Source organism: Corella eumyota, chromosome 3, assembly GCF_963082875.1.
Source record: "Corella eumyota chromosome 3, kaCorEumy4.1, whole genome shotgun sequence".
NCBI lineage: Eukaryota > Metazoa > Chordata > Ascidiacea > Phlebobranchia > Corellidae > Corella > Corella eumyota.
This window is the reverse complement of record NC_137492.1, coordinates 6,169,490-6,185,842: the sequence shown is the minus strand read 5'-3', so window position 1 is coordinate 6,185,842 and position 16,353 is coordinate 6,169,490. Positions and strand designations below refer to the sequence as shown.

Sequence of the window (16,353 nt, the reverse complement as noted above, 5' to 3'; positions counted from 1 at the left end):
ATTAGTACTCGATATAGGTATACGTTCAAATACTAACAAAGTATAACTATGTTTTTTTTTACTGACTGTTAGCTAATACAGTGGTAAAGATGGTAAAAAAATATTTATTTATTTTTGTAAGAAACCTAACCCATAATAGTAGTTAATGTTTCTGTCTTGTAATCTACTAGCAGATTAGCAAACAGGTAATGTCAAAAAAACAATGATCTGACAAAAACATATATAGGTTAAAGTAGGGTTTATATTGTAAAACTTTCTTGTCATTTGCAAAGTTTTACATTATAAAATAAATATTTCACTTTTGTTCTATTTTTAGGCTAAAGGAAGTTTAAATGGCCAGTCTATACCACAATATAATCAAGAATATGGTCAAATTGTGTTTTTTCTGTACAATCAATGGAGTTCAATAATGGATAGTGAAGGTATAGAAGCACATACCACTTTTTTGGAACTCTCATCACAAAATTTTAAGGCTACTATGCCATGTTTATTCGACTTAGAAAACTGTGTCGATGGATTTACAATTCATTTTTCTATGTTGCCACAAGCTTGTCAATATAAAGTAAGTATGTTATATTTAAATACATAAAGGTTTTGAAGCAATATGATACTCAGTTTAACAAATGCATTATATATAGGTATAAAATCTAATCTCTTTGTTTTTCGAATGTTTATTTTGCGTAGTATAATTTCATTACAGTATTATTATTGCTTTATTTATACTTTTGTGTTCAAATTTGTAGTTTTAGCTTTAACAAGATGTTTTCTGTTTTCAGGTATCTGGAAATTATTGTTATATTTTATCAACTGGAGCGAAATTAAGTGCAGTATCACAGGGTCTGGCTTTTTACATCAATTCAGATAATGAATACTTTTATCTGGATCTTTCGACAAAAAAAAGAAAGTGGAAAATAAATGTGAAAGTCGAAAATTATGAGACAATGCTTGGGGTTTACAGAATATCTTGGAGCCCTAGTACAGGTTAAATTGTTTATTTTTTGCATTGTATTGTACTTTATTTAAAAAGATTACATTTTTGAATATATTTAAAAAAACTGATAACATTGTAAATGACGATTTCAAAAAAAACATTTTTAAGGGTTAAGCTTTATGGTCAATGACATTGTGATAGCACGTGTAACAAAATGGCAGAAAGTTACACAAATACCCAACAACTTTGACCCATTTACAACTTTTACTATTGGAAAAATAAACAGTGGATTAGCAGGATATTATACCTTGAAACTTGTAGATTTATACTATTGGGATGGAATTGTAGAAGCTTTACAAACATCCACTATTGGTGATACTTTTTTTTTTGTATATATCTTTATCCTCGATGTGTGAAAGTCGAATGCGCGACTTAAACATAGAGTAACATAAGATACTCCGACCCAGTCTCGAGTTGCCTGTGGCAGTTTGGGATATTATAAAGACTATAATTGCCCGGTAAATATGCTGCTGATTAGGTGATGGCTCAGCAGGAGTTCATACTGTTTATAGCACCTTACTCAAGGTCGCTACAGCATGAGATTAGTGGGGATTAAACCCACGACCTCATGTGTGGTGTAGCAAGTGTTCTTACCAATACACCACGCTGCCTATTTTATTGTTATATAATGATTAAAAAAACTTACTTTAAATTTAAAATATGTATCGAGATAACATTTTATGTATCAAATAATACTAATAGGTGAGTGTTCGAATGGTTGGTATCAAATTGGTGAAAATTGCTTTATGCAAAAGGAAGAGTCTATACAGGATGAACACACTCAAAGAAAATGTAGGGATATCCTTGGTTATCTTCCAACTATTTCATCTTTTGCTGCTTATCAATCAATATCACAAAATTATTTGGATTTAAGTTTTTATATCGGATTAGTTAACTCGACTGGAAAATATTATTGGGAGAATAACAAACTACCAATTGAGGCTACGGTAAGTGATATTGTTAGTATGTCTCCATGGTTAAATATTACAAATTATACTACTAATTTTTGTACAATTAAATGTAAAGAAAGAAAAGAAAAAAAAAAAAAGAAAAAGATTAAAAGAAAAAGTTAAATGTCAACAAAAAGAATAAAGCTAAATGTAGACAACCATTTTTCTTATTTTATATAAAAGAAAGTTATTTTTATTATGCGAAAATTGTATTTGAAAAAAAATTATGAAATTAAATATACTTTTTTTGTTTGATTTTTAATTTAGAGTTTTAATATTCGTGAGAGTAACAGCAAACTTCTTAAAGTAATAAACACTTACGAATATGAGAGAACAGAACTAAAATGGGTTCCCAAAGTTGATTCAGCCCAGTCATTATTGTGCATGACTTCAATTTTTAAAGGCAAGTTTTTTTAGTTGAACTTATATCAAAAAAATATTTTTATACTAAATATTTCACTGTTGGGTTGCTTTTTAATTTTTTTAAAAACATTTATATTCAAATAAATATATTTAGATAAATATTTTGAGGGATGTTACGCGCAAGATAACACTTTTCAAACTAATGTTATACGAGTTCACGACAGAACAAGTTTGCCTGATAATAGTTATATGAACGCACTTGGAACTTACACAAAACATCAAGCGTGTAGAAAAGCATGTCAAGAAACATATGAATCTGAGTTTATTTACATGGTTGCTAACCAATGTAACTGTGTTGATAAACTAGTTGATACAAATCAAATTTCATCTCTTACAAAGTTGTCTAAAATTGAATGTGTTGATTATGATAAACTTATGTCTGATTCCATTTCCAGTTATTCCTATCTAAATTACCCGTTTGGTTCAAGAGATAGTTTTGTTAATAACGCAAAGGATAATTGCGGGGCAATGGACGGTGGTGGATTATTCAAATGTGGTGTGAGTGATGATGACAAAGCAAGTTTGTTTTTATCTAATCACTTTCCAATTGAGGAATCTGTTCCCCACAATCCTTTAACAGATTTCACCTACGAACTACAAACTGAGGTCAGGGTTGAACGTTATGGCAATTTTCAGTTTAAAATATCATCTTTATCATGTTGTCTAGAAGATATTTGTGAATGTAATGACGACATTTATATTAAAGTTGATTATCAAGATGGAAATTTATACGAAGATCAACTTGATTATGATTCTTTAATTGACAAAGAATTCGAACATAACTATGAAAATAATGGAGTGTACGAAGTTAACATTCAGTTAATCAACTTTAAGGACTGGATTAATAAGACATTCAAAGTCACAGTTTTTGGTCATTTAGATCCAGTTTTGCTGCACTATGTTACAATAAGTTCTGTTGAACGTGGCAGTTTAGCAGCAGTCACAGCAGTTGCTCTTAGTGGAAATTATTTTAACTGTGAATTTAGTTATGGGGATAATACTCCAGTTGAAAGAGTTTACAAATTACAAAATCTAAATCTACCTGTCACTTATCATAAATACGAAACTGAGGGATATTATGAAGTTACTGTTAAATGCTGGAATAGGTTGGGTGAAAATTCTGTTACTGCATTCGTGACTGTTGAAACTATTATTACTAATATTGCATTGGATCCAAGTTATGTTATATCATATGGAGATCATTTTGTTTTAAATTGGAATTTAACTTCTGGGTCAAATGCCATATGCAATGTCCATTTTACAAACCTAAGTCTTACACATGTGCAAAGTCAATCAAATCTGATTGACTTTAATGGTACATTTTATTTTGATACTAATGTTAACACAGGCGTTGCTAATATATCTTCAAGTCTTTATCAAAGTGGTGATAATACTTGTTTAAATTCTACTGATGCAACTGTTTACACACTAGTTGTATCTTGCTATAATGCATTAACTGACCCATTGTCTTTTAAGATTGCTTATTTACAAGTTGAAGTCCCTATTAGTGGTTTTAGTGGCAGAATTAAGGATAACAAGGAGTTTTTCAGGATTAATGAAACGTTTTGTATACAGACAGAAATTTTAGAGGGCTCTAACTTATTAATGGTTTGGAATGTTGCAAACATGAAAGAAAAATATGTTGTCGAACAATGCGGTGAAGATGAATGCTTTAAAAGGTGCGATTTATGTATTTAGGGGATTTAATCACCAGCAACAAATGTATTTTAAAAAAACTATCATTACTTATAAAATTACTATAAATCACCTCATTTATAATTACTAACTCATTAACAAATATATCTATCTAATAAACATTGGGTGATACCTTTGTTCAATTGCTCAATCTTTTTTTAGAGAAATGTGCTCATCATTTCATAAGCAAGGAAATTATTCTGTTTTGGTACAAGTTATAAACGCCCTAGGAAATGAAACTCTCTTGTTTTACATATTTTATGAAATTCCAATCTCGGGTTTACAATTAAGCATTGAGCCTTCAATCTTGCCTCTTTTTCCAACAATATTTCAATTACTTCACCTTCCCAAATACCCAGATGGATTTGCTGATGTTGATTTTCATGACAATGAAAAACTGAAAATTGTTCTTAATTTTAATGTGATGACACATCAAATTACATTGTCTCACAGGTTTTAATTACTTAAAATAGTTTGATTAAATTTTTTTTTAAATAATGATTTTAAATAGTATTTTTAAGATGTATATTTTTGTGTTTTGGAATAATTTAAATAATGATAATTTTTAATTAGATATTCTTCCATTGGATACTATCAAGCCCATATACATGCCTACAATAATGTAAGTTCATTCGACATTTTTCAAACGTTTCAGGTTGGAATTAACATTAGTGATGTCAGCTTTTCTTTAGTCTCATCAAGGTAATTTTACTAATATATTATTTTCAGAAACATTTTTTTAGCCTATCTATATACCAAGTAACTTACACTTTTTCTTGAAACTAAAGAAAATTCTGAAATAAAAAATAAATGATAATATTCAAAGCAGCTCTTACTAAAATCTGTAAAGAATAATCTTTTTTATCTGTTGCTGTTTGTTTTTATAATATTACGTTGAAAATATTTTTTTAGGTTTTTAAGAACCAAACTTGACCGAGTATTGTTACACATTAATGTGCAAAAGGGTTCGGAATTAAACTATTTCCTAGATTTTGGAGATAATACAAACCCTTCTTATGCCAGCTTTAGTGAAAATGTTACTCGAACCAGCCCAATATTTCCTGATTTTCATGTAGTTTCTCATAAATACCAGCAGCCAGGCAACTACACAATCTCAGTTAGAGTTTCAAATATTTTTGGTGAAATTAGTCAGATTTTACCGGAAATTATAATTGTCCAAAACCCACTAACTGAAGGAGAATTTCGATTATTTGGAACAAATATTTCAGAAATCGCTTTGCCAACTGGGTTAGCCAAATTTATTGCTGTTTTAAAACCAAACTTGCCAACTGGTTATGCTAATAATGTTCATTCAAAATGGTCGTACTTATCATCAGAGGGAGCAGGCATTTTTCTGACAGCTTACAGTGAACATGAGATTGGTATGTTGTTTTTGCATTTTATATATAAACCCTTTTTTTTAATTTTAAAAATTTTAATTCTGTGTACAATATAATTGTCTGACGTTTTTTATAAAGTAGTGGCAATTTTTTTATTTTCAGATCTTTTTCCGATTTATTATACTTTTGAATATGAATCAATTGGAATTGTTTTTGTTCAATGCGACCTTTGGAATATTGTCAGTAACTTAACAATATTTTATCAATTTGATCTTGTTGAGGTTGTTGGCACAATTGTTTTGGATGTCGACTACTTAGAAATAGGTTTAACTAATGTTCGAGACACAGAAGTTATCAATGCATCAGCTCAAGAATCAATTACATTTAAAGTTTCAGTTTTATCAGGTTGTTATAATAATTTTTCTGTAATAAATGTGTTTTAGTCTTGATTTTATGTACAATATAAGAAAGGTACTTTTTTTTGTTGATTAATGATGTTTAAATATTTTAGCAATTTAAGTATAGCGGTAAGAACACTTGCTACACCACCATGTGGGTTCAATCCTCACTCCTCTTATGCTGTAGCGCCCTTGAGTAAGGCGCTTCAAACGATATGAACTTCTGCCCAGCCAGCACTTAATTAGCAGCATAATTATAGTGCAATTATAATCTATTTAATATCCCAAACCGCTAAAGGCAACTCGAGACTGGGTCGGAGTAACTAATGTTACTCTATGTTTAGGTTGCGCATTTGACCTTCCCACATCGAGAAAAAGAAATATACAAATAAGTAAAAATATTCTGTTTTTTACATTCAGGTAGCCATATTACTTATGAGTTGCAATTTGGTGATAATCAAACACTAAGCAAAAATACTCCGGTTTTACTCGGCAAAAAAATCTACATAGAATTTCAACATTCTTACTCTACATTTGGAATTTATACGCCAACTATAATTGCTCGCAATGCAGTCAGTAACCAAGAATTGGTTCTTAACAATTTGGTTCAAATTTTTGAACCAGTTTTAGAATTAAAAATGGATATAAGTTATATTGATATTGATAGGAAACGAACTGGAATAGACGTTTTTGAACAATCATCAGAATTGTATTCTCTAGTTTATGGAAAACCTGCTATTATAAGGTTTTTTCCTGTTTTCTATATAAAAAAACTTTAAAAGGAGATGAATTTTTTTAACTAAATAAAGTTTTGGATTTATGTTACTTTCTAGTTGTTTTATTTTTTTTTATAATTTTTTGCAATGTATTGAGGCCTAATTCACAGCCTAATTATAACTTTCATTACTTGACTTAAAGTTTTTTTTTTCTTTTTGTGTTATTGGCCATTAATACTGCATGATATTTAATGCTGTCATTAGTTTGGCATTACTAGAATACGGTAGCAGTGAAAGTTTTGCTAAAAATGGTATATATTATTTTTCCAATTAACATTTTTTTAAACAGCAATTCAATACAATATCTTCCGCTAAACCGACTTATACTACTTAAAAGTTCATTATTACATGGCTCAAATGTCAGTGTTGACTGGTATTTTGATAAAGTGGATATAGATTTAAAGATTGATGAACATGATGTTGTTTATAAAGATAATAGAATTATTGAAAGTAAATCTATTATCAGGTAAAAAAAGTTTGTTTTTTAACTTTTTGTGTTATCAAGTTATCTTTTTGCGACACATGTGAATAGAAATTAATATTAAAATCTTTTATTTTTAGAGACGATTTCAAATTGAAAGTGTTTGAAAAATTAACTGAGACAGAGCTTCAGTTTATAGGGGAGGATGCTAGACAAAATTATGATGTCAATAACTACAACAAGCAATCATCAATACTTTTTCAATATACCAAACCTGGTAAAAAAATTACGTTTTTTTCAACAGTTCAATTTTAAACCTTAGATAGAAAACTGTAACAATATTGTGATACTAGATTATGGTTCACAGGTTTTTATGAAGTTCAAACTAGTATGCACAATCCAATTAGTCAAGAAAATGTGAAGATAAATTATGAGGTTTTGGCAGAAGTGGGGAGTATTTCATTTTTATCTCTAGAACCTCCTATTGCAAACAAAACTTTGAACATTTCATTTGTTTTTGATCAGGTAAAACAAATTTTGATAAGTTAAAAAAATGAGTGTAAATTTTGTTGTGTTTTAAAGCTTGGAAATTGTATTATTTAATTATTGCAATCATTTATAATAAATTTAAATTACACTTTAGTGGTTTGCCTTAAATTTATTCTTTATTTAAAATAATTTAGTCTAAATATTTAAAAAAACATGATTTTTACTCTACATATAAAAAACTATTGCATGTATACAAATTAAATAAAGAAAAAGCACTTTAGTTAAAAAAATGTTTACGTTTTAAAATTTGACAAAAATAAATTTTAAGATTGGTACATCATCTTGTTATATTGTTAACCTTGGCGATGGTTCAAAAATAATATCATTTGGATTATCAACTTCATATTGTTTAACTCATCAACAAATTAATTCCGATAACTTTCATTTGTTACAAGAAGATGTGAAGGATTTTAAAGGGAAAAATGTTTTAACTTATTCTGTATTTGGGAATATTTATTCTGGTATTGGGTCATTAAATATAACAATTCCACATCAATATGTAAAAACTGGCTTAGTTAAGGTTAGTATAAACTATATCCTTTTATGCTTTGCTTTTGTTTATAATGATATTGAATTTGGCAAGGATTTTAATTGTAAACTCTTACAAAATAAGGTGATTGTAAAAAAAAAAACACATATTGTTTGTTTTTTGTTTTTTTTCCAAAAAGTTCATATTTTATTTCTCGAAGATTAAGATTTGTAATAAAAATTTTTTTTAGGTGGAAGTGTCTGGATTCAACATTCTATCTCAATCTAGTTCATTTATTAATTTAGCAGTTACAGAGATTTTATGCGATTATCCATTGGTTTCTTTAGAAAAAAATAAAGGCAACAGTATAACAAAACCCAGAAAAGTCTTTAGCTTTTTAGAGTTCCGAATTTACAGTTTAATTAGGGTGTTTTGTAAACTAACCTCTATAACAGAAATATCTTGGCTTTCCTTTTCTATGTTTTCCAAGGAGAAGATTAACTTAAATTCAGGTGGTACAGAAAGTCAGGTCAAATACGATGTTTTACCATTTACATTGCAAAAATTTGAGTCTCCATTTTATAATTACAAATTTCAACCTGGGTTACAGTTTACATCAAATTCAGAAGATATTGCGATTCAACCACGCTTCTTACAGCTTGGTCTTCATTTGGTTTGCATCAACGTTGCAATGTTTCAAGTTGTCGGTGTTAACTCTTCAGACTGTATTTATATTCAAATTACTTTACCACCTCTTGTGGCAGGAATACAATATGGAGTTCGAAGAGCTGTTGGATTTGATGAAGTCATTAATATGAATGCTGCTGTTGCATCATTTGATCCTGACAAGGAAACTTTGGAAATGGTTTCGACAAATGGAAATCAAATTTCAAATTTGACTTTTATATGGTCTTGTCCAATTTTGGTGGATAAAGACTTTAATGAAAATAGTGAAGAAGCTGCAATTATGTTTGAACCTGTTCCAGGTATGTAATTTATAAATTTTTATTACTTTAACGTCTTTTTAATTACATTGCATTAAGTTAATAATCATGTTATTGCATACTAAATGGATATATAAATTGCTTGTCTACTGCTCTCTATAAAATGGCTTGTCCGCTGCTTCTAGATTTTTAGAAAGTGTTTAAATAAATATTAAAAGTTGTTTTAACTTTTTTTTGAAATTAGGTTTGGTCAGTAATATTATTTGTGGAAGTACAAATTTGTTTTGCTCTAACTCCTTAAGAGGTTTAAAAATTTCTGAAGTTTTTTTTACAAATCAATCTATCAAGTAAGAACTTGATAAACATACTGTAAATTAAAATCTATAACATAGATGATTCAATAAGGGATCTTTTATATAAGTTTAAACTTTATTAACTAAATATTATATCTTTTAAAAATAAAAACATTGTATTCTTTGCTATTAAAACTTTTTTTTCATTGATAATCATGTATTATCATAAATGTATGTTGGTATTTTAGTTCAAATAGAACATTTGTTCAAGAAATTCAACAAAAACTATTTAAGATTTGTGAGGGAAAAAACTCGTGTAACATTACTTTGTTTGACTGGATAAAAAAGTTAACAAACGAGTCGGATTATTTTTGCTTAAACATTACTTATAATTGTGATATCATCGGTAAGTTTTTAATTATTTTAAACATTTTTTAAGATTTTATTTCATTTTATTTCAATTTATTTATTTAGTAATTGTTGTAATTGTTACACGAAATAACTTTCACAAAATTGTAATTTTAAAATACTTAATTCTATTTTTTATTTATAGCTCAAATATAAAAATATTAGTTGTTGTAATTTTACTAATCTATTTAATATATTTTTATGTTATTTTCAAATGAATCATGATTTTTTGTTTATTTACGTAAACTAAATGTTTGTTAAAATATTTAAAAAAATATATTTAGGTGAATTATCTTACAAGTATGTTACTTCTAATACCAGTTGTGTTACATCTGGATACTACCCTTCCCAAACAAATCTAAGTTGTGAGGTTTTAAATACAAACGTTGGTTCAACCTGTGGAAGGGTGCAAGTAAAAATAATTTAATAATTTTTTTACATATAAAATATATATATATTTTTTTTTCTTGTTTTAATATAGTTTAACAATTTTCATATGAAAGTTAAGCAATATAAAAACAATAAAGTTAATTTGATATAAAACATTAAACATTGTGAGTTATGATAATTTTTTTTATTTAGCTTGGTATAAATCTGTTGGGAAACAATTCAATGTATTTAATGAGAGTTAAAGTTTCTGATCCTATTACAAAACGATTTTCTTTTGCTTTGCAAGTTATTGAAATTACAGATGGTGGTCCCCCAATATTAAGGTAATAAAAAAACATTTTTTTATATTACCAAAATGAGTTTAAATTTAAATTTCTAATTATATTTTTTACTTATGATTTAGCTTTTAAAAAAAAAAATAAATAAATTGTTGATGTCTAAAAAATTTATTAAATATTTTTTTATAGAATAACTTGCATACTGAACTGCAATATAAAAGTTAATCCAAGAACGGTTATCGCCTTTAAAGTAGAACAAACAAATGAAAATGGTGATGTTATTAGTGCAAATACTTCTAGCATAACATATAGTTGGAGTTTGTTGCAATCTCAACTCATAAGATCTTTAAATGGAAGCATCTTCGAACAATTTTTAGTTGTAAATAACTTTACAAACATGACTGCAACTGGTAAGTGAAATAGGGTAAATAGAGAATGTATGGTTGCAACAAACTTTTGCGTTTGCATTATCTATATGTAAAGTTGGACCACATAGCATGATCTTAGCTTATTTACATTAACTCTACCTAATTTTAAGTTTCTTTAGATATAACTTTTTTAAGATCTCTGCATGAAAGCAGTAATATTTAAATTTAAAACCTGAAATGCTAAAAAAATGTTCAATCTTGTATATCACTTTACTGGCTTTGTGAGATTGTAATTTAGTTTTTTAAATATAAAATTATTAAACAAAATTGTAAAAATGTTAAAATACTTACAGGCACTAATAGGCCATCGGTTGTAATACAACCTTATGCTCTTAAACCTGGCTTTAAATATCATGTTAGAGTTGAGGGAATGGTTCCTGGTTTAAATGTGGGCTTGACAGAAGTGGAAATTAAGACTAATTTACCTCCCTATGGAGGATCATGTGATGTTCAGCCTAAAACAGGTGAACCACAAACTTCATTTATTTATCAGTTTATGCTTGTACAATAAATCTTAATTCCTGTAAGTTACATAAAGTAAAATTTTTTATTGAAGGTATTGCAGTAACCACAAGATTTACAATTGCATGCTTGGACTGGAAAGATGAAGGTGTTAATGTAGACAGAAGTGTTGAGATTTCTCCAAGTGACTACACTTTGGGATATCAAGTAAATTTTTGTGACAAAAATATTTTTAAGTGAAATACTTTAAAGCATATAATCATCTAAGATGCAATTATATTTATAATAAGTAATACTTCAAGTTAAGTGTATCGTCAAAGTTACGAATTCAACAACGTTAAACAATTTGAACTGTTACAAGTATTTTAATACTTGTTTAAAGACCAGCCATTGTATTTTTTTGTAATTTAAGCAATTCAAATTGCTCTATGTAAATAAATTTTATGCCAGTAAAATGATATTATGTTTTTATTGATAAGGTTCTTTACACAACAATTCCAAACACTCGGTACTTATTATTTTCTTATGGAAGTAATGCTGTAATGCCTGGACGATATCTACCACCAGGGTTGGAAGAATATAATTTTGGGTAGGCAAAACTTTCTGTCGTTAGTTACTTGCTTTGTAAATTAACTATTTTGTTTGTTTTAAACATCTGCCATTGTATGTAATATATTAACAATATAACTTAGAATAACAGAAATGTTACTTTTTCGATAAGTTAGCTTTTTTTGAACTTTTAGGCATTATTCGGTTGATCCTTTCATATTTTATTAAAAAGGTGTTTATTTGTTTTAATATTAAATAGACAATCATTAATTACTTTAAACATTGTTTTTAAATATTTTATTTAAATTAGCGTCTGGCTACAAGTTAGAATTTTGGATGAATATGGGGAATGGGCAATCAAAGATCTAAATATAACTGTTTATGAAACAAAAGAGGTATTTTTAGTTTAAAGTTTATTTAGAATATTTCGGAGTAAAATTTGTAAATTTTTTATGTTTATTTTTTTTTATGTGACTTTGCAGCTTTAATATTAGGTTCCATTTGTTATCCAAACTTGGTCTTTATAGTTTCCATTGTCGGCTTTTGATATTATTGTTTTATTATCAATAACTAGCCAATATTATTAATTTCAAAAGGTATATCATGTAATTAAGACACACTACTAGTAAAATATTAATTAACACTAAAAACATCAAGGTTGTGGAGCCAGAGATGTTGAATAACCTGACGTTATCTGAAATATCAACTTCAGGGTCTCAAAATATTGCACAGTTTTCTGCAACAGTGTCTGGAGTTCTCAATCAAGTGGTAATAGTAACGTTTTTTATCTTAGTTTTTTTTGTAATATTTTGTCAGTAAAAACCTTCCTTTATTAAAGTTTTTTTTTTTGCAAAAGGTCATATTTTAAAATTTTTGCAACAAGTCATATTTTAAAATGCAGTTTTTTTCTTTTTAGTCAAATGAGTCACAATCTTTGATAAGCAGTGAAGTTAAAATGAAGATAAGAAGTCAGCTGCTCACTACAGTGGTGGATAAAATAAACAGTGACAGTGATTTAGATGGTAAATATTACATGTGTTTAATGTATTTAGTTTTATACCAATGCAGATAGAAAGTTTTAAATATATATGAGAAGGAAGTTATAAATGGCACTGTTTATATATGAGTTGTAAATAAATTTGCCAAAAAAAATTAAAAAACAAATATTCTTCAACAAATTTGGCAGCGTGGTGTAGTGGCCAGAACACTTTCTACACTACATGAGGTACTGGGTTTGATTTCCAGTGATTTTAATCTGTAGCACCTTTAAGTAGGGCGCTATAAACGGTATAAACTTCTGCTGAGCAAACAGCAGAATTATTGGGCAAATATCTTCTATAATATTCCAAACTTTCAAAGGCAACTTGAGACTGATTCGGGTTACCAGTTGTTTCTCTATGTTAAGGTTGCGCATTCGACTTTTTCACATCAAGGATAAAGATATATACAAAAAAAGTTCAAAGGTTAATATTCAAAGAATGCTTATATTATCAGGTATACAACAATCGTGCAGTGTAATTGGAAGTTTAACTCAGGTGTCAGCAGAAGTTGATGAAACTTCACAGTTGACCGCTGTTAATGCTTTATCTCAGCGAACTGAGCTGTTGTCAAGGTGTTTTTAAATTATTTATCATAATATTTGACTACTTATTTCATATGTACACATCAGTGATTGTGTGTTGAAATTTATTCTTAAAAAATACTATTTTTTTTCAGGTTGTCTGAAACTCGGTCTTCAGAAGATGTACTCGAAACTGCTTCCGTTGTTGCAGTTGGAATAGATAATGTTGTTAAAGCTGCACGAAGCCAGGTTTTAAACTTAAACAGTAATAGCTATTTCACATAAATGGGTAAAGTTGTATACGTTTATATGAAATTGATTGTTTCATATATTAAAAAAAAACAGTTTTAAAAAGAATGTATTTTTTTAAACATTGTAAGCAATGGTCAAGCTAAATCGAAAATATTTTTGTACTAGGTTGTTAGAAATGGAGAAATGGCTTCTACAAATGTTGTTGCTGTTCCATTGTTCTCACCTCCTATTTATGTTGAGCAATCCTCAACAATGGCCCTTGATTATGAAGAAGAGTTTTTATCACCAGAAGAGAGAGTTGAAAGAAGAAATAGGCAACAACAGAAAAGGGAAGAATTTTTTCGAAAAAATCAACAACTTGTAAGATGTTTTAAATTTTCTGTTGGTTGTAAGGTCCTAGATATACCATTACATTTTGTGCCACAATTATGCATATTTAAAAAAAAAATTAAACCGACTTGATAAACAATTTGGGAGAAAAATCGATATACATAAACAAAGTAATTAAACCGGCAGCATGGTGTAGTGATAAGAACACTTGCTACACCACCATGAAGTTGTGGGTTTAATCCCAACTGCTTTGCTGTAGCGCCCTTAAGTAAGGCGCTATAAATGGTATAAACTTCTGCTGAGCCGGCACATGATCAGCAGCAAAATTACTGGGCAATTATAATTTCTATTATATCCTAAAATGCTAAAAGGCAACTCAAGACTGGTTCGGAGTAACTGATGTTACTCTATGTTTAGGTCACACATTCGTCTTTCTTACATAAAGGATAAATATAAATGCATAAAAAAAATAATAATTCTTTTTAACCAGCTGTAAATTTAAAAACTGTTTTATTGAAAGGGTATTGTTTTAATAAAATGCTTGCAGGCAATGAGTGTGGGTAATGACGCCCTAAATTCTGTAACATCATTGTCCAAATCAATGTTAAAACGTAAACAACCAGACGAACCTTCTGTGATGATAAAAACCAATGGATTAAGCATGGAAAGTGAAAAAAATTCAATGACTGATTTTTGTAACAGAATTAACACTACCAAACCTGAAGCTAGAGGTAAGTAAGCTTTATACAAATACGATTTAAAATTTGTTTTTTAAAAATGATAATATTAAAAAAAAAATCTAGTATTAAAAAAGGGTAATTTATTAAGATCCTGTTTTTTTGCAAAATTTAGCAATTTATAGTTTTTAATATTTTTTTTGCATCCATCCTAAAACAAATTGGCAAATAAACAACTGTTTAAAAATATGTTCATTAAAAATTATCATTTTTATTAACATTATTGTGTAGGAAATGGAACCACAAACAGTCTAAGAAGCTTGTTGGGTGGAAGCAATGTAAATCTGCCAGGTTGCGATAATTCAACAAATTCTGATGAAACTATTGAGAGTGAGGTGAAAAAGTTATAAATATTTTTTAATTTAAAATAAAAGTATTTTTCGAGGTACTTCAATGCATTATGTATAAAACAAAAAAATTATTTTTTTGTAATAGTATCACACTTTTATTTATTTAATTTTTGAAAATATTTTGTAATTAAAACCTAAACTGCATGAATATTAACGTAAGATGTAAACATTTACAATTTATTTAAAAATTAAGTGGCCTAATTTTATTATTTTAGTTACTTACATTAGCTGAAAATCCTTATATTTGGGATGAAAGTGCCGACAGTGTAAGGTCGTCTGTTGTCAGTCTGACATTCTCTTTTCCTAATGGAACTAAACCATTCAGTCAATCTTCTAATAGGTAAAAAATATAATTTATAATTTTTCTTTTTGTTTTTATTGCTGTATTTGTAGAAGTTATTTATCAAAAAAAAAAAAAATTTTTTCATTGTTGTTTTTCTGCGATAAGTTATATAAATCCTTGATGGTAAAGTTACAGATTTTTTTAGCACATTTCGCCTTGAAATTCCCGTTGATTCATCATTTAATGAAATTAATGCCGAATCATTTTCTTTCACTCCCTCTGGTGTTGATAAAATGTCATATCATGAGCTCAATGTTCGAAAACATGAAGACATTCTATTTTTAAAAATTCAACCTATGGATGATAACATCCGGATTAGAATATACTTTCTGCATACTACTAGGCATTTTTTTTAATTATTTTGAAATATGTTGAAAGTTATGTTAAAATCAGTGCTTAAGCTAATGTAAATTTTTAGTTTAAATTTAACCCTTTATTTATCATTTTAAAATATAAAATCTTTGTTTGGTAATTTGTATTTTAAAATCTTATTAATTCTAAATAATATTTTTAAACACCCTTTACTTTTTTGTTTAGTTTAAAACAGTTTCCGTCTGTTGATAATTACACATTTGTGGAAGAACTTCCCAATTATGAAAACAATCCTGAAAATTGGTTTCGATTGAGATTGGAAGGAAGTCGATTAGAACTGGGAAGATATGTTTTTGGCATATTACAAATTGGTAAAGATTTCAGAGTAACAACAGTTACTCTGACCCAGTCTTTAATTGCCTGTGGCAGTTTGGGATCTTATTGATTATATTTGCTTGATATTTATGCTGCTGATTAAGTGCTGGCTTAACATGAGTCTATACCGTTTATAGCGCCTGACTCAAGACTGTTACATCATAAGATCACTGGGAATCGAACCCAGGTCCTAATGTAGTGTAGGAAGTGTTCTGATCACTACACCTAGCAGCAGTTGTACAATATCATAAGTATTAGTAATTGTTTAAATGTAGACTAATAGGAAAGTCAATATTTTACCTTTGTTAATAGTAGTTAGCAATGCTTTA

General features: G+C 28.3%; 1 protein-coding gene across 1 annotated transcript in view; it reads left to right on the top strand.

The window, feature by feature from the left end:
* The window catches only part of LOC145745882 (uncharacterized), a 37,171-nt gene that overhangs the window by 12,619 nt on the left and 8,199 nt on the right, over positions 1 to 16,353 (top strand). Inside the window, exons 30-65 of the mRNA XM_082564062.1 lie at positions 317 to 562; positions 777 to 981; positions 1,100 to 1,303; positions 1,694 to 1,938; positions 2,209 to 2,344; positions 2,459 to 4,043; positions 4,222 to 4,512; positions 4,633 to 4,761; positions 4,972 to 5,441; positions 5,562 to 5,804; positions 6,218 to 6,542; positions 6,863 to 7,039; positions 7,135 to 7,271; positions 7,362 to 7,519; positions 7,812 to 8,063; positions 8,263 to 8,998; positions 9,201 to 9,303; positions 9,498 to 9,655; positions 9,942 to 10,069; positions 10,240 to 10,370; positions 10,515 to 10,735; positions 11,047 to 11,217; positions 11,310 to 11,422; positions 11,695 to 11,804; positions 12,075 to 12,159; positions 12,431 to 12,556; positions 12,681 to 12,786; positions 13,259 to 13,376; positions 13,481 to 13,574; positions 13,743 to 13,891; positions 14,289 to 14,292; positions 14,455 to 14,638; positions 14,876 to 14,979; positions 15,210 to 15,334; positions 15,483 to 15,680; positions 15,875 to 16,020. Coding sequence (XP_082420188.1) covers positions 317 to 562; positions 777 to 981; positions 1,100 to 1,303; positions 1,694 to 1,938; positions 2,209 to 2,344; positions 2,459 to 4,043; positions 4,222 to 4,512; positions 4,633 to 4,761; positions 4,972 to 5,441; positions 5,562 to 5,804; positions 6,218 to 6,542; positions 6,863 to 7,039; positions 7,135 to 7,271; positions 7,362 to 7,519; positions 7,812 to 8,063; positions 8,263 to 8,998; positions 9,201 to 9,303; positions 9,498 to 9,655; positions 9,942 to 10,069; positions 10,240 to 10,370; positions 10,515 to 10,735; positions 11,047 to 11,217; positions 11,310 to 11,422; positions 11,695 to 11,804; positions 12,075 to 12,159; positions 12,431 to 12,556; positions 12,681 to 12,786; positions 13,259 to 13,376; positions 13,481 to 13,574; positions 13,743 to 13,891; positions 14,289 to 14,292; positions 14,455 to 14,638; positions 14,876 to 14,979; positions 15,210 to 15,334; positions 15,483 to 15,680; positions 15,875 to 16,020 — 8,113 coding nt within the window. The remainder of the gene's footprint in view (positions 1 to 316; positions 563 to 776; positions 982 to 1,099; positions 1,304 to 1,693; positions 1,939 to 2,208; positions 2,345 to 2,458; positions 4,044 to 4,221; positions 4,513 to 4,632; positions 4,762 to 4,971; positions 5,442 to 5,561; positions 5,805 to 6,217; positions 6,543 to 6,862; positions 7,040 to 7,134; positions 7,272 to 7,361; positions 7,520 to 7,811; positions 8,064 to 8,262; positions 8,999 to 9,200; positions 9,304 to 9,497; positions 9,656 to 9,941; positions 10,070 to 10,239; positions 10,371 to 10,514; positions 10,736 to 11,046; positions 11,218 to 11,309; positions 11,423 to 11,694; positions 11,805 to 12,074; positions 12,160 to 12,430; positions 12,557 to 12,680; positions 12,787 to 13,258; positions 13,377 to 13,480; positions 13,575 to 13,742; positions 13,892 to 14,288; positions 14,293 to 14,454; positions 14,639 to 14,875; positions 14,980 to 15,209; positions 15,335 to 15,482; positions 15,681 to 15,874; positions 16,021 to 16,353) is intronic.